Consider the following 27,117-nt stretch of genomic DNA (forward strand, 5'->3'; position numbering starts at 1 on the left):
TTTAATCATTGATACTCTTTCTTCCAGTTGATCGAGTTGGTTACTGAAGCTTGTGCATTTGTCACGTATTTCTCGTGTCATGGTTTTTATCTCTGTCAGTTCATTTATGGCCTTCTCTGCATTGACTATTCAGGTTATCCATTCTTCCATTCTTTTTTCAAGATTTTTAGTTTCTTTGCACTGGGTACGCAGTTCCTCCTTTAGCTCTGAGAAGTTTGATGGACTGAAGCCTTCTTCTCTCAACTCGTCAAAGTCATTCTCCATCCATCTTTGATCTGTTGCTAGCGATGAGTAGCGTTCCTTTGGAGGGGCAGATGTGCTCTGATTTTTTGAATTTTTTGAATTTCCAGCTTTTCTGCCCTGGTTTTTCCCCATCTTTGTGGTTTTATCTGCCTTTGGTCTTTCTTTGATGCTGGTGACGTACTGATGGGGTTTTGGTGTGGGTGTCCTTTCTGTTTGTTAGTTTTCCTTCTAACAGTCAGGACCCTCAGCTCTAGGTCTGTTGGAGATTGCTTGAGGTCCACTCCAGACTCTGTTTGCCTGGTTATCAGTAGCGGAGGCTGCAGAAGATAGAATACTGCTGTACAGTGAGTGTTGCTGTCTGATTCTTGCTCTGGAAGCTTCGTCTCAGGGGTGTACCCTGCTGTGTGAGGTGTCAGTCTGCACCTAGTGGGGGATGTCCCCCAGTTAGGCTACTCAGGGGTCAGGGACCCACTTGGGCAGGCAGACTGTTCTCAGATCTCAGCCTCCGTGCTGGGAGATCCACTGCTCTCTTCAAAGCTGTCAGACAGGGTTATTAACATCTGCAGAGGTTTCTGCCTTTTTTTTTTTTTTTTTTTGCTATGCCCTGTCCCCAGAGGTGGAGTCTACAGAGACAGGCAGGCCTCCTTGAGCCTGGGTGGGCTCCCACCCAGTTTGAGCTTCCCGGAGGCTTTGTTTACCTACTTAAGTCTCAGCAATGGCGGGCACCCCTCCCTCAGCCTTGCTGCTGCCTTGCAGTTAGATCTCAGACTGCTGTGCTAGCAGTGAGGGAGGCTCCGTGGGCATGGGACCCTCCCGGCCAGGTGTGGGATATAATCTCCTGGTGTGCTGTTTGCTAAGACCCTTGGTAAAGTGCAGTATTAGGGTGGGAGTTACCCAATTTTCCAGGTGTTGTGTGTCTCAGTTTCTAAAGGGATTCCCTTCCCCCTTGCGCTTCCCAGGTGAGGTGATGCCTCGCCCTGCTTCAGCTCTGGCTGGTCGGGCTGCACAAGCTGACCAGCACCAATTGTCTGGCACTCCCCAGTGAGATGAACCCGGTACCTCAGTTGAAAATGCAGAAATCGCCCGTCTTCTGTGTCGCTGGCGCTGGGAGCTGGAGGCTGGAGCTGTTCCTATTTGGCCATCTTGCTTGCACCCCTCCTGTATCTTTTAAATAATCTGTTCATTTCATCCAAGTTGTCAATGTATTAACATAAAATTATACCTAATATTATCCTATTATTGCTTTCATGTCTGCATGATCAGTAATTATATTCCTTCTTTCATTCTTCATATGGTACTTTGAGTTTTCTCTTTTTTATTGGTCAATCTAGGTAAAACTTTTACTTACTGTTCTTTTCAAAGAACCAGCTTTTGGTTTCATTAATTTTCTCTATTGTTGGTTTATTTCTAGCCTTTCATTATGGATTTGTATAGACTGGGGAGTGAGTTATGTTGAGTAGGTCTGAGATGGAGGTCTGTAGGGTGGGCCAGGGATTGAGAGTCTATGAAGAGCAGGGATTCTCACCAGTGTCAAACCCTGTGACACAGGTAAGTTTCACTGCTTTTCCCTGTGCTATTCCCAAAGCAAAATCCTTCTATAGATTTTTATAGTTAGACCACTATAAAAGCCAAAAAGGCTTCCTCCTATACCATTCCCCTCCCCATTTCCCACAATATCATGAAAGGAAAAGACAAGTGGTCAGACATATGATAACTGCATGGCTCTTGGCACAACAGATATAAGTCTACAGTTCAAAGGTACATCTGATTTAGAAAATCTTTGGCTATCCTAGGCATTTCATTACAGAAGGATGGGAGTGAGCTGGGACAGGGAGGAAAAAGGTAACTAGTTGGGTATAGAGTATATTAAATAAAGGGTCAGTGCTGAGGCTGCATAAATGTTGATGAGATAGAAAAGACATATCTCAAGAGAATATTGTTCCTTATCTTGTTGCCATAGGATCCTATCTTGGAGCAACAGTAAAGTAAGGGCCAAAAGAAAAGTGTAGAAGGGCTGGAAGTAGAGGAAGGCTCATCCCAGGACATAGGGCAAGGGCAGAAGTTTCTGTGTTGCTAGGATGGGACAGCTGGTCCCAGAAAGTCACTTACATATGAATGACAGAAGTGCACACGTGCGCGCACACACACACACACCCCCTAATATAAAATAAAAGCTCACGCCCCATATGGTCTTGATATACTTACAAAGCCTCGTGTATACTGATTCAGGCTATCGATTGCTGAAATCTTTGATAATTCTTCTTTTACATATGTAGGAGGGGATATATCTGGAAAGCCTTGGCCAAGATTCACAACAGAAGGGTCTGCAGCCAATTTGGTAAATTCAATCCTAAGATTGAAAAAAATACTAACATTAATAAGTTCTACAATTATAAAGTTTGCTTTTTTACATTTTATAGTCTTATCACAAAACTGACAAATAAGATCCTAGTTTAGTCCTATAGGTTTTAAAAAACGAGTTTCCAACAAAAATTTACCACCCACAAAATCAGTTTACCAAATAGAATGATGGCTGAATTTATGAATCCAATGTCCCTTACAAACCTCAGTTTCACGCTACCCATATTTTAACCATATATATATATTTTCTCAACAATTCCAGCTGCTGCTAAGTTATTTCATCAACTATTAGAGAACAGAACTAATAAGAAAAGTTCCTGGATTGGAAGGTAAGTTCCATGAGGGCATTAGCATTGTCCTTTTCTATGCCGTATGTCCAGTGTCCAGCACAGGGCATGGCACATGTGCCAAATGAACAATTCAGTATATGGATTGCTAGCTTCCTTCCATTTTCATTTAATGGATGAATTAAATGAGGACCTTTATTTATAGATGGGGCAAAAAAACTCCCATCTAAAGATGTGCAAATATGTAGGAAAACCTCACTAAATTATTATTATTTATTTTAAGATACTCACCACATATTACCATCAAGTCCTTCAATCCGTTTTGCATTTGTGAATTTCAATGACATTTTCTGAAATACATAAATATTGACAAGGAATTGCCTTAGTCAAAATTTTAAAATGCCAGTAAATCATGGGTCACTTTTCTTCCTTTCCCCTACTGTTCCCATGTAAATAGTAGTTCCATAAAGATAAATCTTAGATTCCAACACAAAATTCTGAAGAGGAATTCATCTCCCACCTACTACTGAAGGAATGCCTTTTTTTTTTTTCTCAGACATGGTTGCCCAGGTTGGAATGCAGTGGTGTGATCCTGGCTCACTGCAACTTCAACTGCCCAGGCTCAAGCAATCCTCCTGTCTCAGTCTCCTGAGTAGCTGGGACTATAGGCATATCCCACTGTGTCAAACTATTTTGTTTTTGTTGTTGTTTGTTTGTATTTTTTATAGAGTCAGGGTCTTGTGGTGTTGCCCAGGTTGGCCTCAAATTCCTGGCCTCAAGTGATCCTCCTACCTTGGCCTCTCAAAGTTTGGGATTACAGGTGTGAGCTACCATGCTTGGCTGGAAGGAATGCTTTTTTAAAAATGAAATTTAGATGTTCATCTTCTCACCTAAGGACAAAAAGTATCATCCTACCCTAGAAAGCTAATCAGTTTGAAGGCTTGTAATGTAGTAAAGAGAACAATAATAATATTTTAAAAGTCAGTTCAAAAAAATATCTTCAGCCATGCTCTGAAGATCATTTTAGGTAAGATGTACTAAGAGTTTCACAAGTAAGTTCCTTGTATGACATATAGGAAAGACTCAACAAATGGTTTTAAAGCTGCTCACTAAGGGGTTCCGTAATTATTGCTAACATTATTGAGTACTGAGTATGTACTAGGTACTGTTCTAAGTGCTTTACATAATTACCTCATTATTAACGTATATTTAAAAAATATGTAGTAGTTGTATTACATAGTTCAAACTATGAGGCACAGAGGTACAGAGAGGTTAACATCACACAGCTTTTCACATCTGCTCAAGTTTATGAAAGCCAGTAATATTTAAACCCAAGCAAGTTCAACTCAGGATCTGAACCCAGACAGTCTGACTCCAGAATCCATACTCAGAACTATTATATAATTTTATACTGTCTTTTATATAATAAGACCTTCTAAAATTATTACTAGAATGCTGCCTCTTAAAAGTATATTATAAATTTAGGATAAGCTTACTTATACCAAGCAAGCTAAGGCTGTGGTAGAAAAATAGGAATTAAAATTATCACATAGCATACAATTTTTTAGTTCTTTAGATTCTAAAATTGAGTTTTATACTATCTCTCAAAAGTATTGAATTAGCTTTGAGTTCATTGTTAACAAGCTGGTAGAAATAAAAAAATGATTGACAGCATTTTTGCAAAGAATTTTCTAATAGAATATTAATGTAATTTTAATTCAATCTGGGAAGAAGATAACGATCATGGTTATTAAATAGACCATTGTTCTCATTCTATTCTAAATAATGGGACCAAGAAAAATACCTTTTTTAGTCTCATATTTTTAGTCTTTGAAACTCCAGTGAAGTAAATCACATGAAAATTCTCTAGAAGTTAAAACGGTTGCTCGAATAGCATTATAATTACCCACCTGAACCTGATGCCATTCCAGAGACAACAGTTGTACAACTACCAAGTTCTAGCATGATAGATAGAAACATATATCTTAACAAATGTTCTTTTCTGTCTCTAAAACAATGTTTAAAGCTTAATTCATTCAGTAGAGACCACAAACACAAAGGATGATTTATACATAAAAAAGTGAGGATGATGTGCTGTAGATAATTTAGACGCAAAGTCCAACTTTACTTAAAATTATTTAGGTAATTGAGGTTGAAATGCACTTTCAGGTTTAATTTTCTTTAAAATTTGTTTCTAGACCGGCCTCTTCTCTCATTGTTCCTCCTGCTTCCTCTTCCCTCCCAATTCTATGCCACACCCATTCTAATTTTTCAAATAGTCCATGTTCTCTCTCATTTCAGTAGTTTCATGTGTGATCTTTGCTATGCCCAAATGCTCTTTCTATACCAACGTTTCTCAATTTTTTTTTTTTTTTAATCATTGCCCACCTAAGGAGACTTTCTTAGAATTTTTTTCCTAGTCATCTTCCCTCCCCTCAATTAAATATTAAGAGGAATGCAATTTTGTCAGGTAGGATTGAGCTTTGGATGGTGACAAAACGGTGTGATAGCTAAGATTTATCTTGTCTGCCAAGCATCCATTTTCTTCTCCTGGGGTAGGTCATGCCCTTGTTGAGAATGTATGTTCTCTACTCAGTCCAATTCCTGGTCCCCACCACCCTTCCTTGCACTTGGCTAACTCGTATTCCACCTGCCACGTGCAGTTCTCAAATTTGACTGCATTCTCTCCTGAAAGCCTTCTTTGGTTCCACGAGTCAAGGTCAGGTGCTTCTCCTATGTGCTTCCATTAAATGCAGTACAGCAAGTCATCACTTAAAAGTGTCATATAGGTTCTTGGAAACTGCAACTTTAAGCAAAATGATATACAGCATGACCAATTTTACCATAGGCTAATTGAGATAAATAAGAGTTCAGTTTCTACAGCATATTTCTGGTCACAAAAACATTGCTATACTTCTAAATAAAGACCGAAACACTTCTAATATGAAACATTGAAATAAATGTGAGCTATACATACATTTATTTTAAGGAATTTGCTTATGTGTTTGTGAGGGCTGGCAAATCTGACATCTGCAGAGCAAGTTGGAGACTCAGGGAAGAACTGATGCTGCAACTGGAGTCAGAAGAACTCCCTCTTCCTTGAGGACCTCAGTCTTTTCCTCTTAAGGTCTTCCACTGAATGAGGCTCACCCATATTATGGATGGTAATTGGCTTTACTGAAAGTCTACTGATTTAAACGTTAATCTCATCTAAAATACACCTTCACAGCAATACCTAGACTGATGTTTGGCAAATATCTGGGTACCATGGCATAGCCAAGGCGACACCATCATATAGTTATATGCCTAGCACATAGCAAGTTTTTAATAATTATCTGATGAATGATTTTTTTTTTAAAAAAACCTCACTCACATTACAGGGTGAAGTTATAGTGTCAGTTAGCTGTGTCAGTCAGCTAAAGTTAATTTATGCTTCAGTGATAAATGACCCCAAAGTCTTGGTGGCCTAAAATCATAAAGGTTTTCTTGCTTATACTACATATCCACTGAGGTTCAGCTGCTGCCCTGGTCTGTGTCACTGTCATTCTGAGACATAGGCTGATGAAACAGCCTCCACCTGGAACACTGCCTGTTTCATGGCAGAAGGAAGAGGCTCTTAAAAGATTCTGTTAGGATGTGCACACATCGCTTCTTTTCATATTTTATTGGGTAGAGCAATTTCACAGCTAAGCTTCACATCAGTGCGGCAAGGAAATGTAACTGTCCAGCAGGGAAGAGCAGCAAATAATTGTGAAAAACAACATGGCAGAAATGAAGTCTGGCGGTATAATGAGATACATGGTTGTTATGGGTTGCACCATGTCCCCCCTTAGTTTCATATGTTGAAGTCCTAACTCCCAATTCCTCTGGATGTAATCTTATGTGGATATAGGGTTACTGCAGATGTAATTAGTTAAGATGAGGTCATTAGCGTGAACCCTAATCCAGTATGACTGGTGGTCTTACAAAAAGGTGACATCTGGACATAGACATAGACCCTGTGTGACGATGAAGGCACAGACTAAGGTGATGCTCCTGCCAGCCAAGGAAGGCAGAGATTTCCAGGCAATCACCAGATGATAGTGGGGTTGAGGGGTATAGAACAGTCTTATTCACAGCCCTCAGAAGGAACCGGACCTGCTGATACTTATCTGAGACTTTCAGTCTCCTGAACACTGAGGGAATAAACTGCTGTTATTTAATAAGCCACCTAGTTTGTAGTACTTTGTTAAGGCAACCTGAGGGAACTAACACACTGGTGAAAGTTTACAAGACACTATACAATGTTTGGAGTCACCAAGATTCAGCAGCAGATGCAAACGCTCACTGTCTAAGTAAGAACTACTTTTCAGAGCAGATCCAGTATCAGGTAATTAAAATAAACCTGGAATCCTATGGGGAAATCAGGGCATGAGTCCCACGCAAGTAAGGGAATGTCTATAAGGCTTGTATAACTTCTGGATCCGCTAACCCTGTTATATGACTTTGGCTACCAGGGCGATTAAAGTTCTATACTTCATGTTATTAACGCAAAACTGCTAGTGAAATCAAAGGTAGCATCTTTTAACCTTACTTTTGCTAACTTGAAGCTAAAACAATGAAGTTCTAGAAATTCACCACCAGGTGGCAATCTTGACAAAGGTAAGGAAAAGATTAAGTCTAGTTTGGACAGATGAAAAACACTAATAGTATATGTTGAACCTATGATCTTAAGACCCTAGTACATCAAAGTTTCAATTGTATATATTTTTAGGACTCTTCTCATAAGATCTGAGGCAGGTGAGATGGGACAGGTACAGAAAAAGTCTTCCTAAATGATGGCCTGAACTGGGGGAATTGAGGCTGTGGATATCTGTGTAGTATGGGCTGTGAAACAAGTCTTCATCCAGAGAAGCCAAGGTTACAGCCAAAAAGTTTAATATTAGTAACAGTAATAATAAGTGCAAGAAAAGGCCAGATATAGAAAACGCAAAGCTCATGGTTAGAGAGGGGAGAGGAGAAAACAGAGAAGCAGGCTTGGGAAGCAGATGGATATCACACTTCAGGACCAGGAAGAGCAGAAGTAAGCACCCCTTTCATGGGGGGCCTGGATGCTGGGGGGCCCAAACTGTTACTGTCTTTTAGATCTATGAAGTAGGGATTTGTAGTTGCAATCATGTGTCATTTAAAAAATATTTTAAATTGTCTCTTAACAAAGTACTGTATCTTAAGTATTTTATGAATTTTCTGAGTCATAAAAATTTCACTTTGAATTACAATGTATATTTTTGATTGTTTTTGTACCATATTTTACTCATTCATTCCCCTGTTGCTGGGCATTTGTTATTTCCAGCGTCTTGTTGTCTTGCAATGCATTTTGGTGGTTTTTTTTGAGACAGAGTCTCGCTGTTGGCCAGGCTGTAGTGCAGTGGCACGATCTCAACTCATTGCAACCTTTGCCTCTTGGGTTCAAGTGATTCCCCTGCCTCAGCCTCCTGGGTAGCTGGGATTGAGAGGTGAAGTCAGGTGGACTTCCTGGATTGAGTGGGGACTTGGATAACTTTTCTGTCTAGCTAGAGGATTATAAATGCACCAATTGGCGCTCTGCGTCTAGTTAAAGGATTGTAAATGCACCAATCAGCACTCTGTAAAAACGCACCAATCAGTGCTCTGGGTCTTGCTAAAGGATTGTAAATGCACCAAATCAGCACTCTGTGTCTAGCTAAAGTATTGTAAACGCATCAATCAGCGTTTTGTAAAATGGACCTATCAGCACTCTGTAAAATGGACCAATCAGCAGGATGTGGGTGGGGCCAAATAAGGGAATAAAAGCTGCCACCCCAGCCAGCAGAGGCAACCCACCCGGGTCCCCTTCCATGCTGTGAAAGCTTTGTTATTTCACTCTTCATAATAAATCTTGCTGCTGCTCACTCTCTGGGTTCGCACCACCTTTAAGAGCTGTAACACTCACTGCAAGGGTCTGCTGCTTCCTTCTTGAAGTCAGCGAGACTACCAACCCACTGGAAGGAAGAAACTCTGGACATATCTGAAGGAACAAACTCCGGACACACCATCTTTAAGAGCTGTAACACTCACTGTGAGGGTCCACAGCTGCATTCTTGAAGTAAGCGAGACCAAGAACCCACAGGAAGGAATAAATTCCGGACACAGGACTACTGGCATGTGCCACCATGCCCGGCTAATTTTTCATATTTTTAGTATAGATGGGGTTTTACCACATTAGCCAGGATGGTCTCGATCTCCTGACTTCATGATCTGCCCACCTCGGCCTCCCAAAGTGCTGATATTACAGGAATGAGCCACAGCACGCAGCCCTGCATTTTGGTGTTTCTACTGTGCATTTTAATAATATGGTCTCTGCTCTTTTCCCCCTCATTTTAAAGTTTGATGTGGAAGGTGAGTACTCTATTGTAACAAAACTACTAATTATCACAAGAAAGATAATATCCTCAATGTTATAGTCATCTGGTTCTATCAAACTAAACACATTCACTTTTGATGTACATTTATTGAAGCTTTACATTATATATACAACAGAGCCATGTGATGTGCTGCCTCAACACGTTTAGTCAATGACAGATCGCATATATGATGGTAGTCCCATAAGACTATACGAAGCAGGCTGAGCATGGTGGCTCATGCCTGTAGTCTCAGCACTTTGGGAGGCCGGGGTGGGCGGACCACCTGAGGTCAGGAGTTTGAGACCATCCCAGCGAACATGGTAAAACCCCGTCTCTATGAAAAATGCAAATATTAACTAAGCGTGGTGGCAAGTGCCTGTAGTCCCAGCTACTCAGGAGGCTGTGGCAGGAGAATCGCTTGAACCCAGGAGGCAGAGGTTGCAGTGAGCTGGGATCATGCCACTGCACTCCAGCCTGGGTGACAGAGCGAGACTCCATCTCAAAAACAAACAAACAAACAAACAAAAGACTATATGGAGGTAAAAATTCCTGCTTGCAGCCGGGTGCAGTGGCTCATGCCTATAATCCCAGCACTTTGGGAGGCTGAGGCGGGTGGATCACAAGGTCAGGAGTTCGAGACCAGCCTGGCCAATATGGTGAAACCCTGTCTCTAATAAAAATACAAAAATTAGCTGGGCACAGTGGCATGCGCCTGTAGTCCCAGCTACTCTGGAGGCTGAGGCAGGAGAATTGCACCCGGGAGGCGGAGATTGCAGTGAGCCGAGATCACACCACTGCACCTCAGTCTGAGTAACAGAGCCAGACTCCCTCTCAAACAAAACAAAACAAAACCAAACAAATTCCTACTTACCTAGTGGAGCCATTGTAACATTGTGGCACGATGCATTAGTCATGTGTTTGTGATGATGCTGGTATAAACAAACCTATTGCAGTGCCAGTCATATAAAAGTCTAGAACATAAAATTACATACAGTACATAGTACTCGATACTGATAACAAGCAACTATGTTACTGGCTTATGTATTTACTATACCATACCTTTTATTATTATTTTAGAGTGTACCCTTACTAAAAAAAAAAAAAAAAACATTGACTGTAAAACAGCCTCAGGCAGGTCCTTCAGGATATTCTAAAAGAAGACATTGTTATCATAGCAATGACAGCTACATACATGTTATTGCCCCTGAAGACCTTCCACTGGGACAAGACGTGGAGGTAGAACACAGCGATATTGATGATCCAGTTCTGGGTAGGACTAGGCTAACATATGTGTCTTAGTTTTTAACACAAAAAACGTGAAAAAATGAAATAAAATTTCTAAAAATAGAAAAAAGTTTATAGAATAAGGAGATAAAATATTTTATATAGTTTGTGTGTTATTATGAGTCAAAAATTAAACATTTAAAAAGTTTATAAGGTAAAAAAGTTACAGTAGGTGAATTTGTCTTCTATTTATTATTGAAGAAAAAAGATTTTTCGTTTTGTTTTGTTTTTTTTGAGACGGAGTCTCACTCCGTTGCCCAGGCTAGAGAGCAGTGGTGCGATCTTGGCTCACTAAACCTCTGCCTCCTGGGTTCAAGTGATTCTCCTGCCTCAGCTTCCTGAATAGCTGGGACTACAGGCGTGTGCCACCACGCTCAGCAAATTTTTGTATTTAAAAAATTTATTTATTTATTTATTTGAGACGAAGTTTCACTCTTGTTACCCAGGTTGGAATGCAATGGTGCAATCTCGGCTCACTGCAACCTCCACCTCCCGGGTTCAAGTGATTCTCCTATCTCAGCCTCCCGAGTAGCTGGGATTACAGGCAACTGCCACTAGGCCTGGCTAATTTTTGTATTTTTAATAGAGATGGGGTTTCACCATGTTGGCCAGGCTGTTCTCAAACTCCTGACCTCAGGTGATCCACCCTACTTGGCCTCCCAAAGTGCTGGATTATAGACGTGAGCCACCGTGCCCTTCCTAATTTTTCTACTTTTAGTGGAGATGAGGTTTCACCATGTTGGCCAGGCTGGTTTTTAACTCCTGACCTCAGGTGATCCACCTGCCTCAGCCTCCCAAAGTGTTGGCATTATAGGCATGAGCCACTGCACTCGGCAAAAAAAAGTTTTAATAAATTTCGTATAGCATAAGTACACAGTGTTCATAACGTCTACAGTAGTGTACAGTAACGTCCTAGGCCTTCACATTCACTCTCTACTCACTCACTGACTCACCCAGAGCAACTTCCATTCCTGCAAGCTCTATTCATGGACAGTGCTCTACACAGATGTACCATTTTCTTATCTCACTGCATTTTTCTGTACCTTTTCTATGTTTAGATATGCAAATACCATGATGTTACAGTTGCCTATAATATTAAGTACAGTAACATGCTGTATAGATTTGTAGCCAAAGAGCAATCGTTTATGCCATATAGCCTAGGTGTGTAGCAGGCTATATACCATCTAGGTTTGTGTAAGTGCACTCTATGATCACAGAATGTATCCCAGTTTTTAAGTGAAGCATAACTGTATTATATATAGATATGTATATATATAATACATACACATATGTACATATGTATATAATATACACATGTATGTATAATATATATCTTATATATATTTTGATGTTCCAACCATCACACTGATGACATTTAGTATTAATTCATTCCTTAGCACTTGTACCACTTCCTAAGTGTCTTTGTTTAAATACAGATCTTAAAAAGAAACTTTGTTGTATTCCTTCCTAGCTTTTTTGCTTTTTCTTTCCTGCTATATAATTGTGTTGGCTGCTCATGCTTCCATGAGATTTTATTACTTCTGCGGGTGGAGTTGTGGTGTCTCTTTTTTTGAGACAGGGTCTCGCTCTGTCACCCAGGCTGGAGTGCAGTGCAACCATCATAGCTTACTGCAGCCTCAACCTCCTGGCTAAGGTGATCTCCACCTCAGCCTCCCAAGTAGCTAGGATGATATATGTGTGCCAATATGCCTGGTTAATTTTAATTTTTATTTTTTTGAGACAGTCTTGCTCCGTTGTTCAGGCTAGAGTGCAGTGGTGCAATCATGGCTCACTGCACCCTCAACTGCCCAAGTTCAAGTCATCCTCCCACCTCAGCCTCCTCAATAGCTGGGACTACAGGTATGTGACACCACGATCTGGCTAATTTTGTTCTTAATTTTTTTTTTTTTCGGTAGAGATAGAATATTGCTATGTTGCCCGGGCTGGTCTCAAACTCCTGGGTTCAAGTGATCCTTCTGACTTGGCCTCTCAAAGTGCTGGGATTACTGGTGTGAGCCTCCATGCCTAGCCTTGTTTTTTTTTTTTTTTTTTTTTAAACATTCATTTGTAGAGAGGGTCTTGCTTTGCCCAAGCTGGACTCAAACTCCTGGCTTCACACAATCCTCTTGCCTTGGCCTCTTAAAGTGCTGGGATTGCAGGCATGAGCCACCACACCTGGCGGAGCTGTGATTTTTGCTAAAGGGCAGAGTACATGCTTCAGGTTGAACAGTGGGGAAGAGACAAGTGCATAAAATGCCTTAGACGTTCCAAAGCTATAGTAATCAGATCTCTTAGTTGCGTGACAGAAACTCAATCTGAAACAATTTAGGTGAAAAGGGAGAATTCATTAGAACGCTCATGTTACCATGGGAAAGGCAGAGGTCCAGCCAGACTGAAGGGTAACAGAAACCAGGAACTTGAACATCACAGGGCTTTGCTTCATCTCCATTTGTACCCACTATCTCAGTTTGCACTTCTTTACTTGAGACTAAATAGAGTCACATCTCCCACCTTCATGACCATAGAGGGACTGCAAGATGAACACTCAAAAAATGTTAGTTATTATTATGGCTTGACTTGAAAAAACTATAAAATCTATATATCATTCAGTGGGCTCAAATATCTCTTAAAAAGTTGCCAGATTCTGAGCCATAGAATGAAAGAAAAGTATTTACAAATATGTATCTTACAAAGGACTTTAATACAGTATATATAAACAAATTTTACAACTCAATAAGACAAACAATCCAATTAAAAGTGGGCAAAAGATTTGACAACAACTTCACAGAAGATATACAACTGGCCAAAAAGTACTTAAAAGATGCTTACAAGCATTAGTCACCTGGGGAAATGAAAATAAAACCACAATGAGACACCACTAGATTCCCATCAGAATGGCTGAAAACTGAGTGTTGGCAGGAATGCTGGGCAGCTGAACTCTACACAACCCTGGTGGGAATATAAAAGGGTATAGTCCCTTTGGAAAACAAACAGTTTGGCAGTTACTTAAATATTAAACATAAATCTGCCATGCAACCCAACCATTTTACTGTTAAGTATTTACCCAAGAGAAAGGAAAACCTACGTCTACACAGTGGCATGTACACAAATGTTCCTAACAGTTTTATTCACAGTAGCCCCAAACTGGAAACAATCCCAAGGTCCATCAACAGGCAAGTAGAAAAACAAACAATGGCATATTCACATAATGGGATACTACTCAGCAATAAAAGGAATAAGCTACTAATACACTGCAACCTGGTGAATTTCAAAGTCATTATGTGTGTGAAAGAAACCATAAACAAAAAAGTACATGCTACACAATCCCATTTATATAAAGTACTAAACAACACCACGAAGCAAACTAATACATGGTGACAAAGACAAATCAGCAGCGTGAGGGATGGACTGCAAAGGAACTTGAGGAATCTTTTGGGGGCGACGGAAGTGTTGTGCATGTTAATGATGACAGTGGCTTCATGGCATATACATCTGTCAAAATAACCATTGAGTTGTAATTCTAAACTGATACAGTTTACTGTAACTTGATAAAGCTGAATTTAAAAAGCTGCCAGAGTATTCTGAAATCATGCCCTCTTTTCTCCCTCTGGACCAAGCATCTCCCCAGGCAAGCCAACTTTAACAAAATTATCTCATAGATTTTGGATTTTTTTTTTTTTTTGCCATGTTAAAGTTTCAATAGAAAACATTCCAAAAAGTGAGAAGTGATCTATAATACCCAAGTTCTATGTTCAACTACCAGTTAAACAAGGAAAACATTTTCTATATCATTGTTTTACAACCAGTATAGACCCAGAAGAATCAAGATCTGATTCTTTTTCCACACATCTGCTAGGTCAGTAAACTATTTATCAAAACTGGTGTCTCGTCATTTTAACATACTTCTTGCTTTGAACAATATTCATTCATATTTGGTATAATCTCTATATCCTATACTATATTTAGGATATCTAAATATCTTAAATATTTAGGATATCTCAAGGGCCAAAAGGTCCTCACAGAAGCTGTAACCCAAGTAATTATAAGAATATGGAAGGGTTGGGAAGTGCAACAACCACATAAATTTGGTCATTACCCTAGTGGTCTGTGATTAGTAGTAGTCTGTCAAATGAAAGTTAAAAATGTTGTACTTACTATCCTTAGCTGCAAATGTTAAAACATGACAGTGCCATAGTTACGACAAAAAAAAAAAAATTAGAAGTTCAATTAGTTCCTCCAATCCAACAACTCAAGTCTGTTTCCTTTGAGAACATTATACTATTGGCTCTAGTGTCCAAAGCAATAAACTAAAACTTGTTTCCAAGACTGGGAGGTAAAGTAGGCTTATAAAACAATACAGCAAAAGAAAGCCAAGTGGCCCAATTGTTTCCAGTGTGTTTGCCATCTTAGCATGGTTGTTACTTTCCAGATGTCACTCATAAGTTGTATTCTACAACTAAACTGTTTCTGGATAAGCCACCACCAAAAAATGTTTCACTTACTGACAGACACTTCACTAGATAGAGCTACCATTTTTAAGCTCTAAATTGAAGAGTTGTCCCCATGACTTTAGCTAACCAAAATGAAACCCAAAGCTGTAAAATCTATGTAAAGGACCACAAGAACTTCCTCCATTTACCAATTTCCTTAATTACTTCCCCTTTTCCATTTGGTCAATTACTCGTTTTAAGTAACTACCACTCACTCCTTAGTTATGAGTGTTAATCAACACTGATGCCTTCCTGAGATCCACAGGAACCCCTGAAGGCAAAATCTATTGCCTGCACCAAACCAATTCTGACAGCACTGCTTATGCAACTGTACTGACTTACTGACAATCAGCCGCCTTCTGCTTCAACAACTCTTAGCATTTGATTTCTCTTACTGCCAGCTTTATCTACTGTGAATCAATCAGCAGCACTCCACAACCATAATGAGCATAATCCTCAACCATCTTTGCTGTTTCACAGGCATTTGATGCTTTAAATCTGATGTGGAATGCTGATAGATTCACTTTTTAGAAGTCATAAGCCTTTCGGAAGTTGGAGATAACTTCATTACTTAACTATTTTCTCCTTTGCAATCAAACTGTTCCTTTAAAAGTGAGACACTAGAGTTGCAATAATTTGAAACAGTTAGACCAAGCACCTTTGCAGCTTCATGGTTGGTTCTGGCCAAACTTTTTATTTAGTATTCTGCAGTTGTTTAAAGACACACTTAAATGGTCTTATTGTGGGAGGGGAAAGGGGAGGTTCTTGCAGATTCCCAAGGAAATGTCAGAAAGGCAAAATGGCCAGCATTATCCATTTGCTTTTTTTGGGTTTACTGGGTGAATAGCAATTTCCTTACATAGGCATCTGATTTCAGGTTTTGCATACTAAGAACATTGAGATTTCCGTTGGAAAACACCATGAAATCTTATGGGTAGCATACCCCAACCACCCTCTTAATAGCTAGCTTGCTTGTATAGGCAGAACAATTCATCTCTCCATTTCAGATGGCTAGATGTTTTATGGAAGATCTTAAAATTGCTTGCCTCATTTACTGGGAAAAACCAGATAGGAAGTGGTCTTTAGGGACACTTTTACTTGGAAAGTTAGAAGTTACAAAGTTACTAGTACAACAAGGCTTAACACATTTAACATTTGCTTGTTGAAAAGCAGTGTCATAAAGTCAAATAAAATTAAACATGTTTTACCTTTTTCCTCACAAGAACATAAAACTTAGGGAGGGGAACTTAACAGGGAATTTAAAAAAGGTAACACAATTTTCCCTTTTATTAGTCCTTGGGTAGTAATGATAGAATAGTTTCCACTTTTTTTTTTTTTGTCTGTTTCTTTGAACTGGGATTTTGGTCCAAAGTTTTGTTTGTTTCTAGTATCTGCTTCTGCCTCCCCCTCTATCAGATCGGCTTCCTCCAGGGCCACCACCTCTTGGTGCTCCCCGGCTTGAACTGCTGTAGGAATCACGTGGAGAAGGGTACCCCCTTTCTACAGAAGGGGGAAGCCCTCTTTCTTGTCTGCCAACCCGATCACAACCACCTGAGTAGAGATCACTTCGGCTGCTTGAGTAATTGTCCCGACTTCCACCATATCCATCACGTGAGCTGCTATAATCATCATAGCGACTGCTTCCACCATAAGATGGCGGGGGCCCTCGTGTAGGTGGGGCACTACGTGAGTTACCATAACTCTCATATGAATCTCTGTAGGAACCTCCACTTGGATGATCTGAATAGTCACGATCACGACCATATCCATCTCTATCGCCATAGCCTCTTGATGGATAGTCATCACGTGAACTGGAATGACCATAATCACGGTAAGTATAATCTCGTGGTGGTGGTGCATAATCTCTTGTATCACGAGAACTTGGGTAATCTCTGCTTGAATAGCTGTCTTTAGTAGAATACCCATCATCTCTTGGGTACAAATAAACATCTCTACGAGAGGGGAGCGGTTCCCTTCGAGGTGGACCTCCGTAACTATCTCTTCCACGTGATAGAGGAGCTCTTCCTCCCATGCCACTGCTGCTGCGAACTAGTCCTGAAGGTGCAGATCTCTTAGGAGAAGGACCCCCACTTCTTGGTGGTGGTCCTCTTTTCACTGGGAGTGGTCCCCTGGAAGAACTCATGTTAAAATGCATGGAATATCCACCGTCATCCATGTGTCCTCCTCGTGAAGGAGGTCCCCTGGTTCCTCCACTTCCTCCTCTTCCAGCTCTAAAACCTCGTGGAGGACCTCTACTTCTTGGAGGTGGGGGCGGTCCATGTCTACCTCTTTCAAATGATGGTTTGGTGGCTTGTTCCACCTTGATGGCTTTTCCATCTAATGACTTTCCATTCATGTCTCTGGCTGCATCCTTAGCATCTGCTGGGCTTTCAAAGGTGACAAAAGCAAATCCTCTTGATTTGTTAGTTTCACGGTCTTTTATCAAGAGTACTTCCACTATTCGTCCATATTTGCCAAATACTGTTTCAAGAGCTTTCTCATTTGTTTCCGTATTAAGCCCACCAATGAAGAGCTTTCCCGGGCGATCTGCTTCAACCATTTTTTTTTTTTTTGCCGGTGAGTCGGAGGGGTGACAATGGGTTCAAGCTCCAAGGAGCTCGCTGACAGGGGCTTCCTAGCAACTCAGCACCAGTGGCGGCTGTCGGGTACGAGGACTGAACTGCGAAGTCGCTAGCACTACTGCACAATCTGGATGCTTTTTAAGGGATGACTATCCATTCAAAAAACCAGGAAAATTACTTTCTTTTACCACTAGATGGCAGAGGAAAACAGAATATTCCTGTAATGGTGGAAGAAATGAAAGTAAAACTCAGAAGTGGAAATGTAAAGCAGGGAAAGATGCTTAAAGATACATAAAGAAAAAATGCAATTATATTAAGCTCAAAAGTGTGTATAATTAACAGGAACCCTTTTGTTGTAGCTTTTTTGTTGTTGTTGTTTTTGTTTTTGTTTTTGTAGATAGAGTCCCACACAGTCGCCCAGGCTGGAGTGCAGTGGTGCAATCTTGGCTCACTGCAACCTCTGCCTCCCAGGCTCAAGTGATTCTTGTGCCTCAGCCACCTGAGTAGCTTGGATTACAGGCATGCGCCACCACACCTGGCTAATTTTTGTATTTTTAGTAGAGAGGGTTTCACCATGTTGGCCATGCTGGTGTCGAACTCCTAGCCCAAGTGATCCGCCTGCTTCGGCCTCCCAAAGTGTTGGAATTATAAGGGTGAGCTACCATGGCTGGTCTTAATTGGAACTTTGAAACAACATATATTTTGTTACTTTATTTTATAAAGAATTATTTGTGCCTGATATGCTGTAACTATTTTAACATCTGTTGACTGAACAGATCTGCTGAGTGAAAGGGAAACAATTTGGACTCCCTCTGAGAGATAATATATTTGGGGAAAAATTGTACTTCAATAGAAAACTATGCACTGGCCACAGCACAGCTTTAGAGCTGATATTTGCGGGGCTAGAATTTGCCTTTGAGTTATTTTGCGCTTTTGTAAATTGAAGCTAAGTGATAGGCATGCAAACTCTGGTTCTAGCAGTTTGATTACCTTCCCTCCACCCTGTAGAAAAAACAGTTTTGCCTTCATTTGCAATCCAATTCCTTTACTACATATAAATTTGTGCTTTTTGACTTTCCCTCTGTACTGGTTATAACTTCTGTCTGGTTACCTCATATCACATGAGTAAAATAAAAATCTTTGGCACATGCTCATTTTTATATTTGTATGAGTCATGATTTAACCTTTTTCCAAAAATTATCTTTTAACAATTACTTCAGAGAAACAAGCTTATTGGAAACAAGGCTTTCTCTAAACCCGAGAGCTGATAACATAGGTAAACACATGGCTGGAATGCCAGAAATGGAGTCAGGCCAAGCAGAGAACAAAAAGTCCGATTTATTCTCTCAAAAAAAACTGGGTTTAAGTCAAGACCTTGGAAGAGTGAGTAAGTGAAGGGAGTGTGTGAGTATTGTCCTCACCCATATCAATAGGCCTGGGGCCCTTTGGCTTGCCTACACTGTGTAATCTCAGTCCCCCCAATGATAGCTATAATTAAATCAGAGTTGGACAGAGTCAGGCTGAACCAATCAGGGCAACTGGAAGTTTGGGTTTGAGGCTGAGAAACAGGTTGTTTCTGCTGGGCACACGAAACAGGAAGATTGGTAAGTCTGAATCTGGGCAAGTCTGTGCTCAGTCCCTCACACACGCCATGTTCTGATGCTAAAAATACACCTATGTTCTAAGTATGTTGTTCAAGGTTGTTTAATGCAAAGAGCTTTCAAGCCAGATAGATCTTAGTTCAAAAGTAAACATCAAAACTCCTAGTGTGTGAAGTAGGCAGTTTACCTGATGTCTCTGAAATTCAGTTTCCTTATTTGCTAAGCAGGAAAATGAATACCTGCCCCATGTAAGTGCTATGGTAATTAAATGAGGCAAAGCCATAAGCGGAAAAATATAGTTCATGGCATACAATATATACACTCCAAAACTAGTGCCCACTCAGAAAGTAGAAAAGATTCTCTTAGATACAAGTAGGATGAGTAACTTTGCACTAAAGGAGGCAAAGAAACGTTGGGTATGGACTAAATGTACAAAAGGTAATACTTTTACGTCAAAAGAGAGGGTTGGGGTGGACGCAGTGACTCATGCCTGTAATCTCAGCACTTTGGGAGGTTGAGGAGGGTGGATCGCTTGAGCCCAGGAGTTTGAGACCAGCCTGGCCAACATGGCAAAACCCCGTCTCTACAAAAAATACAAAAATTGGCTGGGAGTGGTGGTGGGCACCTATAGTCCCAGCTACTCAGGAGGCTGAGGCAGGAGAATCGCTTGAACCTGAGAGGCAGAGGCTGCAGTGAGCTGAGATTGTGCCATTATACTCAAGCCTGGGCAGCAAGAGGAAGACTCTGTATGAAAAAAAAAAAAAGAGAGAGAGAGAGAGAGAGAGAGAGGGTTGACTTCTAAGGAAGGACAGACCTAAGGAAAAGGTTTTGTCCAGTGTTGCTTTTGTGGTTCTCTGGTGGACATTTAAATTTTAGAATCTCTTAAAAAAAAAAATTAATAGACCATTTTAGGTCCAGGCACGGTGGCTCACGCCTGTAATCCCAGTACTTTGGGAGGCCGAGGCGGGCGGATCATGAAGTCAGGAGATCAAGACCATCATGGCTAACACGGTGAAACCCTATCTCTACTAAAAATACAAAAAATTAGCCAGGTGTGGTGGCAGGTGCCTGTAGTCCCAGCTACTCGGGAGGCTGACGCAGGAGAATGGCGTGAACCCGGGAGGCAGAGGTTGCAGTGAGCTGAGATTGTGCCACTGCACTCCAGCCTAGGTGACAGTGCAAGACTCCGTCTCAAAAAAAGAAGAAAAAAAAAAAAAACAGGCTATTTTTTAGTGCAATTTTAGGTTCGTGGCAAAATTGAACAGAAAGTACAGGGAGTTCCCACATACTCTCTTGACACCCCCTCTATCACATGTCACCCTTTGTTAGACTAACCTTCATTTCAGGTTTAGTCCTTCAGATTACAATTTTTTTTGTTTTGTTTGAGACGGAGTCTCACTCTGTCACTCAGGCTGGAGTGCAGTGGCCCGCTGTCAGCTCACTGCAACCTCTGCTTCCTGGGTTCAAGTGATACTCCTGCCTCAGCCTCCCTACTAGCTGGGATTACAGGTGCCCACTACCACACCCGGCTAAATTTTGTATTTTTAGTAGAGATGGGGTTTCACCATGTTGGCTGGGCTGGTCTCAAACTCCTGACCGCAAGTGATCTGCCAGCCTCGGCCTCCCAAAGTGGTGGGATTACAGGCGTGAGCAACCACACCTGGCCCAGATTGCAATTTGTATTCCATCTGGTTTTCTATTCTTCTTTCATTAATAATCTATCAACTGCTTATCCTCACAAATTCTTCTTTATATAAGACTTCCTAGGGAAACTATTCAGCATGGACGCATGTCACACATTTGTCAAAACTCATTTGTGAAATCTTCTTTGCTTCTTTCCTTCCTTCTCTTTCTATCAGTCATCTATCCATCAACATTCACTGGCACTCTGGCACTAGAAGATAATATAGAATTACCTTCCAATTTCTAACTCTTTAAGATCTAGGTGCTAAAAGACAGGACCAAAAAAGATTTTCATTCTGAGTTTCTCTCTCTTTTTTTTTTCTCTTCTTGTTGTATAGCAGTACATGTTTTTCTTTTCTTTCTTTTTGTTTTTTTTTTTTTGAGACAGCGTATCACTCCTATCACCTAGACTGGAGAGCAGTGGTGCAAACATAGCTCACTGCAGCCTCAACTTCCTTGGCTCAGGTGATTCCCCCACCTCAGCCTCACAAGTAGCTGGGACTACAGGAGTGTGCCCAGCTAATGTTTTGTAGTTTAATAGAGATGGGGTTTTGCCATGTTGCCCAGGCTGGTCTTGAACTCCTTGTCTCAAGCGATCCACTGGCCTCAGCCTCCCAAAGTGCTGGGACTGCAGGTGTGAGCCACCGTGCCTCACCTACATTTTTCCTTTAGTATTCAAAACAGTCTTTAAAATTAGAGAATACGTAAAATGTTTTTGTAAAAAAGCAAGTAATACAGGAAAGTACAGTCTATCCTCCATTCTATTCCCTCACTTGGAGGCAACCTTCCCGGTAGGTTTTCAATGACATTAAGGATGATGTGGATGAAACGAATATTCTAAGTAGGTTCACAGTAACTTACCTGGCTGGTTCTGACAACTCTTTCTTAATTTAAACTTATCACTGTTGCTTTTGTAACACTGGCCAGTGTTTTTCATTTGTCCAGCAACAGGAAGAATATTTATATCTTTATCCCTGTGCGATTATTTTAAATGCAAAGCCTCTGATGAGCTATAGACAGTTTTTCAGTGTAGTTAAAATGATACAAACACTTGGGCAGTTACTTAATTAAACATAAAGCTACCACACAACCCAACCATTCCACTGCTAGGCATGGAGAGGATTTAGTGCTATCCCAAATAGTCCACAAGTTTGAATAATGCATTGTTAGTGGTTCTTGCCTGGGACATACATCAGAATCACCTGGAAAGATTTTTCAAAATACATTTCAGATATGTAGAATCAGAATGCATAATGGTGGGCCCTGGCATACGTAGTCTAATAAAAGTTCCACAAATGAGGATTCTGCACACAAATGCCCTTTTAGTGCCACGGTTTCATATGACCACCTTGGCGAAGCACACTCACTTCCTTGGCTTCAACCAACTTCTATGTTGGGAGAGGGCCTGAAAAAGGTGGTCACGGTGGCATTAAAGAGGAGAGAATTCAAAACAGTTATGAGGTAGAATTCATCGGATTTACATATAGAAGACACTGATGATGCTTTTTATGAAAATTTTGAACCACTGAGAAAATTTTAAACCAGCTGAGAGATTAGAATTAGGTTGAACACAAAATTGCCAATATTCAACCGTGTATGACAAAAATGGCACTTCATATGCCAAAAATGGAATTTTCATACAAAAGTAGCAATTTCATATATTTTAACCTAATATAAAACACTCATATGCACACTACCCAGATTCAGTAATTCTCAAGATTTTGCCTCCTTTTTTTTTTCTTTAATTGCTGAGTAACTTTAAAGCAAATCTTAGACCTTAAGTCATTACACTCCTACATACTTGGCATATATCTCAAAAGTACTGCCGCTTATATAACTGCAATTTCATTACCACACCTCACCAACAATAATTTCTTGTTATCATCTAATACCCAGTCCACATTCTTATCTCTCTGATTGTCTTTAAAAAATGCATTTTGGTTGACTGAATAAAGTTCCTAAAGCAGATGTACGCATTGTATTTGGTGGTTATGGTTTTTAAACCTTTTTCCATCCCTGAGCAGTCCTCCTGAGATATCCTCTCCTACTTTTTTCCCATGCCACTGGACTTATATTCATAACTTGAACAGTTTTGTGAAGACAAAATGAGGTAATGAATATATAATGACCAGCACATTGCCTGATCCACAGACAGGCAAGCAGTTGTTCAGTGAATGTTAATTCTAGTCAACGACAAGAGACACCTCCATCATATATAATAGAAATGTTCATTTCAATAAAATATTTGTAAAAAAGCATCTGAAGAATTACATAAAGAATTACGTATTTTTTGGACAGTGCAGAATATGTACAATAATTTATCTGTAGCAATACCTACAGCAGAAGCAGAGAATCCGAGGATTTTGGAAGAAGAAATTGTCTTCAGGAATTTTGCTCTACCACTAGGAAAGCAGAGGCTCCTCTGGGCCAAAAACATGCTATTAAATAAAAGAAAAGTTGAGAAGAGGAATAAATATATGATGGGTACATCATTATCAGACACTTACAGCCAGCTGGTATATCATAAGCTTACGTAAAATCCAAGCAAACATTTTTGATAAGTGAGCTTACTTTCTTTCAAGTTTTCTTTCTATGATATAATCTCTCATCACTGGAAGCATTCTAATAAATGTATTCTTCCTTATACAAATTTATATTCACATCATTTCAAACTAGAGAGCTGTAAGAATATTCTTAATTCAGAAACCAAGGCTTTAATTTAGTCAAGAGCATTAAATTTCAGTAAGTGAAAGTTCCATTTCTAGCAGCCATAAAATCCAGAGTATTTCAACCTAGGAACGACTCAAATTTCAGAATCCTCTGGATAACAGTCACTAGTAAAAGCACAATTTGTAACAGTAAATTAAAGTTGTTAGGAACAATTATTTAAAAAGTTATTTGAAAAGATGAATGATAGTAGGTCCTTGATAAATAGAAAGACTATATGAGTGAATCTTAGGTTATTCTGAAGGTACTTCCTCCAACAATTCCCGCAAGCCATTTTAGTGGATTCCAGTGGCATGATAGGCATGCATTCTGAATTGCTTCTCTACCTGTAAGGAAATTGATATCCATCATGGGTAAATGGAGGAAGATTAAGGCAATGAAACTCTATTATAATAATACTGCTACTTGGAAGTGGAAAGAAAACCCAGTTTTCTAAAAACATTCAGGCAAATAGATATTTCTCATAAGGTTTTACTCTGAGAATGTTGTTCTCTTAAGCCTCTTAAGTATAAGGCTGCTATATCAGTGGATGGCATTTCGTCTGTTATCAAACCTTAGAGAAAAGAGACCTAATCTATGGAAACTAAATAGAACTTCTACATAAAATGCTAACAAATCAAACCCAGTAGTATACAAGAAGAATAATACATCATGACCAAGGGGGGTTGGGTTTATATAAGACACCTATTAATGTGATTCACCACATTAAGAGATTAAAGTCAAATTCAATCTTAAGAAGTTTCTATCTGTAGTCAAGTTATGGACTCCTGCTGGGCCTCAGTTTCTCCATTTTTTACAGTAGATGAATAAATTAATAAGGTTTGAGTTAAAGCAAGCAGGTAGAGGGAACCCTCTAAAGACATAAAGATACAATGGAATTTGCTGATTATGGCACAACTGTCCCAAAAGAGAACAGTTGAAACTTTGGACAATGGAAGAGAAAGGAAGAGCTGGGTCAGTTGCCAGGAAGTACACCGCATGATGGAGGTAATGTGCTAATAATAAAAGCAAGTGAGCTTGGAGTGCAGCTTCTGGGAGATTTCACCCCAGACTGGGTGAGCCATACTCTCTAGGTACCAGGTATTTTATTAAGTAAACACATTTTGAGCAGCATTTTCTAATGCAATCAACACTGCATATATATATTCACCAATGAGATAAATACATTAAATTTAGATGTCACCGAAAAGATAGAAGAAAATAAAAAGGTATATGGCTCTTAATTCTAAACAATATTTTCATTGTATTTTTCTCCCTAAAAACAACTTCTGTGAAGAAAACCTGGCAACTTATGAATCAGGATGATCTATGTGATCTAATTATAGCATATTATGCATAAAGTCCACATTCCAAAACGCACGATCTATAGAAATGAAACTGTTGAATTATTATCAATGGGTTAGACTGTTTAAAATGAAGATTCAGAAGGCATGCTTGGCAGATTTGGGGGTGGCCTGAAGCTGAGAAAGCTGGTGAATTTTTGAGGGCCGAATATAAGGATAAAAGGCAGACAAGGCAGTCAAAATAAATCTTATGAAGCTTAAAGCTCCAGACTTAAATCCAAATGATCAATTTATACTTTACACATGGGGAGGAGCGGTAGGAAGAGATTTAATTTGACAAAGCCCAGAACATCTGGGTTAACTGCAAGTTCAAGCAAGATTAACATGAGGCAAAAAGGGCTACAGCTAATAATGCGCCGCCCACACTGTTACAAGAGTCCGACCACTGGAAAACTGATTTTCCTTTCATACTCTACCTTGTTAGTTTGCTTCTAGAATGTTTATAAGGTTCACTGATACAACACAGGGAATCTAGGCGGTGAACAAAGTCCTGGACGGGGGAGTACTGTGGAAGGATAGGCTTCAAAGCTACGTCTTTAGAACAACAGCGGAAAGAATTGGCCAAAGTTGGGCAGCACATGATTTAAGGAGACACCAGCCTGAAACTGCTGAAAACCTGTTCTACGAAAATGGGATTCGTGTAACTATAAACTTCTCCAGAGGGAAAGCAGTGTGGCTGCCTGGGTGATACCAGGAATTCGGTTTTAGCTCCCGAGGTCAGACTTGCTAAGGGCTGACCTGCAGCCCCAGTCATCCTCAGGTGGCCGCTAAGGAGCCACGCGTGGGAGAAGCGAAGGAAGGCCATTTCTGCGCCACTTGACTCCAAAAGCAACAGACTTGACTACTTTTCTCTTTTAACTACAGATGTTGGATTCTGCTAAGCTTCATTTATAAGGCAACGTAACAGCCTTGGTATCCTCCTTTTGGATTTTTTTTTTTTTTTTTTTTTTTGAGACGGAGTCTCGCTCTGTCGCCCAGACTGGAGTGCAGTGGCGCAATCTCGGCTCACTGCAAGCTCCGCCCACGGGCTCACGCCATTCTCCTGCGTCAGCCTCCCGAGTAGCTGGGACTATAGGCGCCCGCCACGACGCCCAGCTAATTTTTTGTATTTTTAGCAGAGACGGTGTTTCACCGTGTTAGCCAGGATGGCTAACTGATCTCCTGACGTCATGATCCGACCGCCTCGGCCTCCTAAAGTGCTGGGATTATAGGCGTCAGCGTCTTTTGGATTTTTAAATTAAGAGTCCCAAAGTCACTCTTCTCAGACTACCTTCTAAAAGCCCAAACAGCGAAATCAAGAGTAAAAGCGCCAAGACGGTGACCGGGTCTAGGGGATCCCTCTTGGAGACCAGTCACCTCGGCGCCTTCCCCTCAAACTGTTAATCCAGGGCCGACTTCCTGCAGCCGCCCCAGCAGGCGGCTCCTGCGTGACTCAGGCAAGAGCAGCCCGGCCTCCGTCCCCTCGCCCCGCAGGCCGGAAAGGCCCTCGTCAGTCCGCACGGAAGCGCCGCGCCGAGCCGCGCCGCGCGCCCGCCCCACTCACCTATCTGGTGCGGGAACCTCGTCTCTCCAGGCTCGAGACCCGCCTGGGCTTGAGGGCCTGGCTGGGCGGGATTCGGACGCGGGGGGCGGAGCCGGGACACGGACTGACTCTGGGGTTTGCACTCAGTGCGCGCTTTGGCTGAGGGCTAGGCTGTGATCTCTAGGCTGGAAAAGACTGGATAAGGGGTGTTTTTTTGGGAGGGGAGGGGCGGGATTTGGTGGGTTCCGGGCTTGTGGGAACAATGGGGCGGGCCGGGGGCGAGCCCGGATGTGGCCAGGGATTGGCTGTGGAGTGTGACTCACGGCGCGCGTTGACTGTGGGGTCCGCAGCGATCGCGGACCGGATGGAAATGGAGGAGGGAAGGGGTGGGGGCCGCGGGTTGGGCTTGAGTGAGGAAGGGGACAAGATGGAGGCGGGCCTGGACGTGGCCGGGGATTGGCTATGGGTGTGGACTCGGGGAACTCATTGGCTGTGGAGTCGGCCGGGATCACGTGCTGGTTCAGGCAAGCATAGGTGCGGGACTGGAGTTAGTGGGGCGGGGACTTGGATATGGGTATGGAATTTGGGCCCAG

At 41.1% G+C, this 27,117-nt stretch overlaps 2 protein-coding genes across 3 annotated transcripts in view; both read right to left on the reverse strand.

Moving 5' to 3' along the window:
- Positions 1-26,919, reverse strand: part of KYAT3 (kynurenine aminotransferase 3) — a 63,222-nt gene extending 36,303 nt beyond the window's left edge. The window contains exons 1-4 of one of the 2 annotated variants that reach the window (XM_031650584.1): positions 26,546-26,741; positions 23,271-23,370; positions 3,183-3,241; positions 2,449-2,593 (exon numbers count right to left, since the gene is read on the reverse strand). In XM_031650584.1, the coding sequence (XP_031506444.1) occupies positions 2,449-2,593; positions 3,183-3,241; positions 23,271-23,369 (303 nt within the window). In that variant the 5' untranslated portion in view covers position 23,370; positions 26,546-26,741. Of the gene's footprint in view, positions 1-2,448; positions 2,594-3,182; positions 3,242-23,270; positions 23,371-26,545 lie in introns of both variants that reach the window. The other variant, XM_031650585.1, reaches the window with a different exon arrangement.
- Positions 13,255-26,660, reverse strand: RBMXL1 (RBMX like 1). Its single transcript, XM_009212407.4, has 3 exons — positions 26,546-26,660; positions 23,271-23,370; positions 13,255-17,866 (listed from the first exon to the last, which is right to left on the reverse strand). The coding sequence occupies exon 3, from the start codon at positions 17,624-17,626 to the stop codon at positions 16,451-16,453; it is 1,176 nt and encodes a 391-aa protein (XP_009210671.1). The 5' UTR covers positions 17,627-17,866; positions 23,271-23,370; positions 26,546-26,660; the 3' UTR covers positions 13,255-16,450.
- Positions 26,920-27,117: the final 198 nt, after the last annotated feature.

The sequence above is a fragment of the Papio anubis genome, chromosome 1 (genome assembly GCF_008728515.1).
Source record: "Papio anubis isolate 15944 chromosome 1, Panubis1.0, whole genome shotgun sequence".
Lineage (NCBI taxonomy): Eukaryota > Metazoa > Chordata > Mammalia > Primates > Cercopithecidae > Papio > Papio anubis.

Bases quoted from the DNA above. Each gene is read 5' to 3' on its own strand.
- RBMXL1 (XM_009212407.4), bottom strand. From the start codon at position 17,626: ATGGTTGAAGCAGATCGCCCGGGAAAGCTCTTCATTGGTGGGCTTAAT.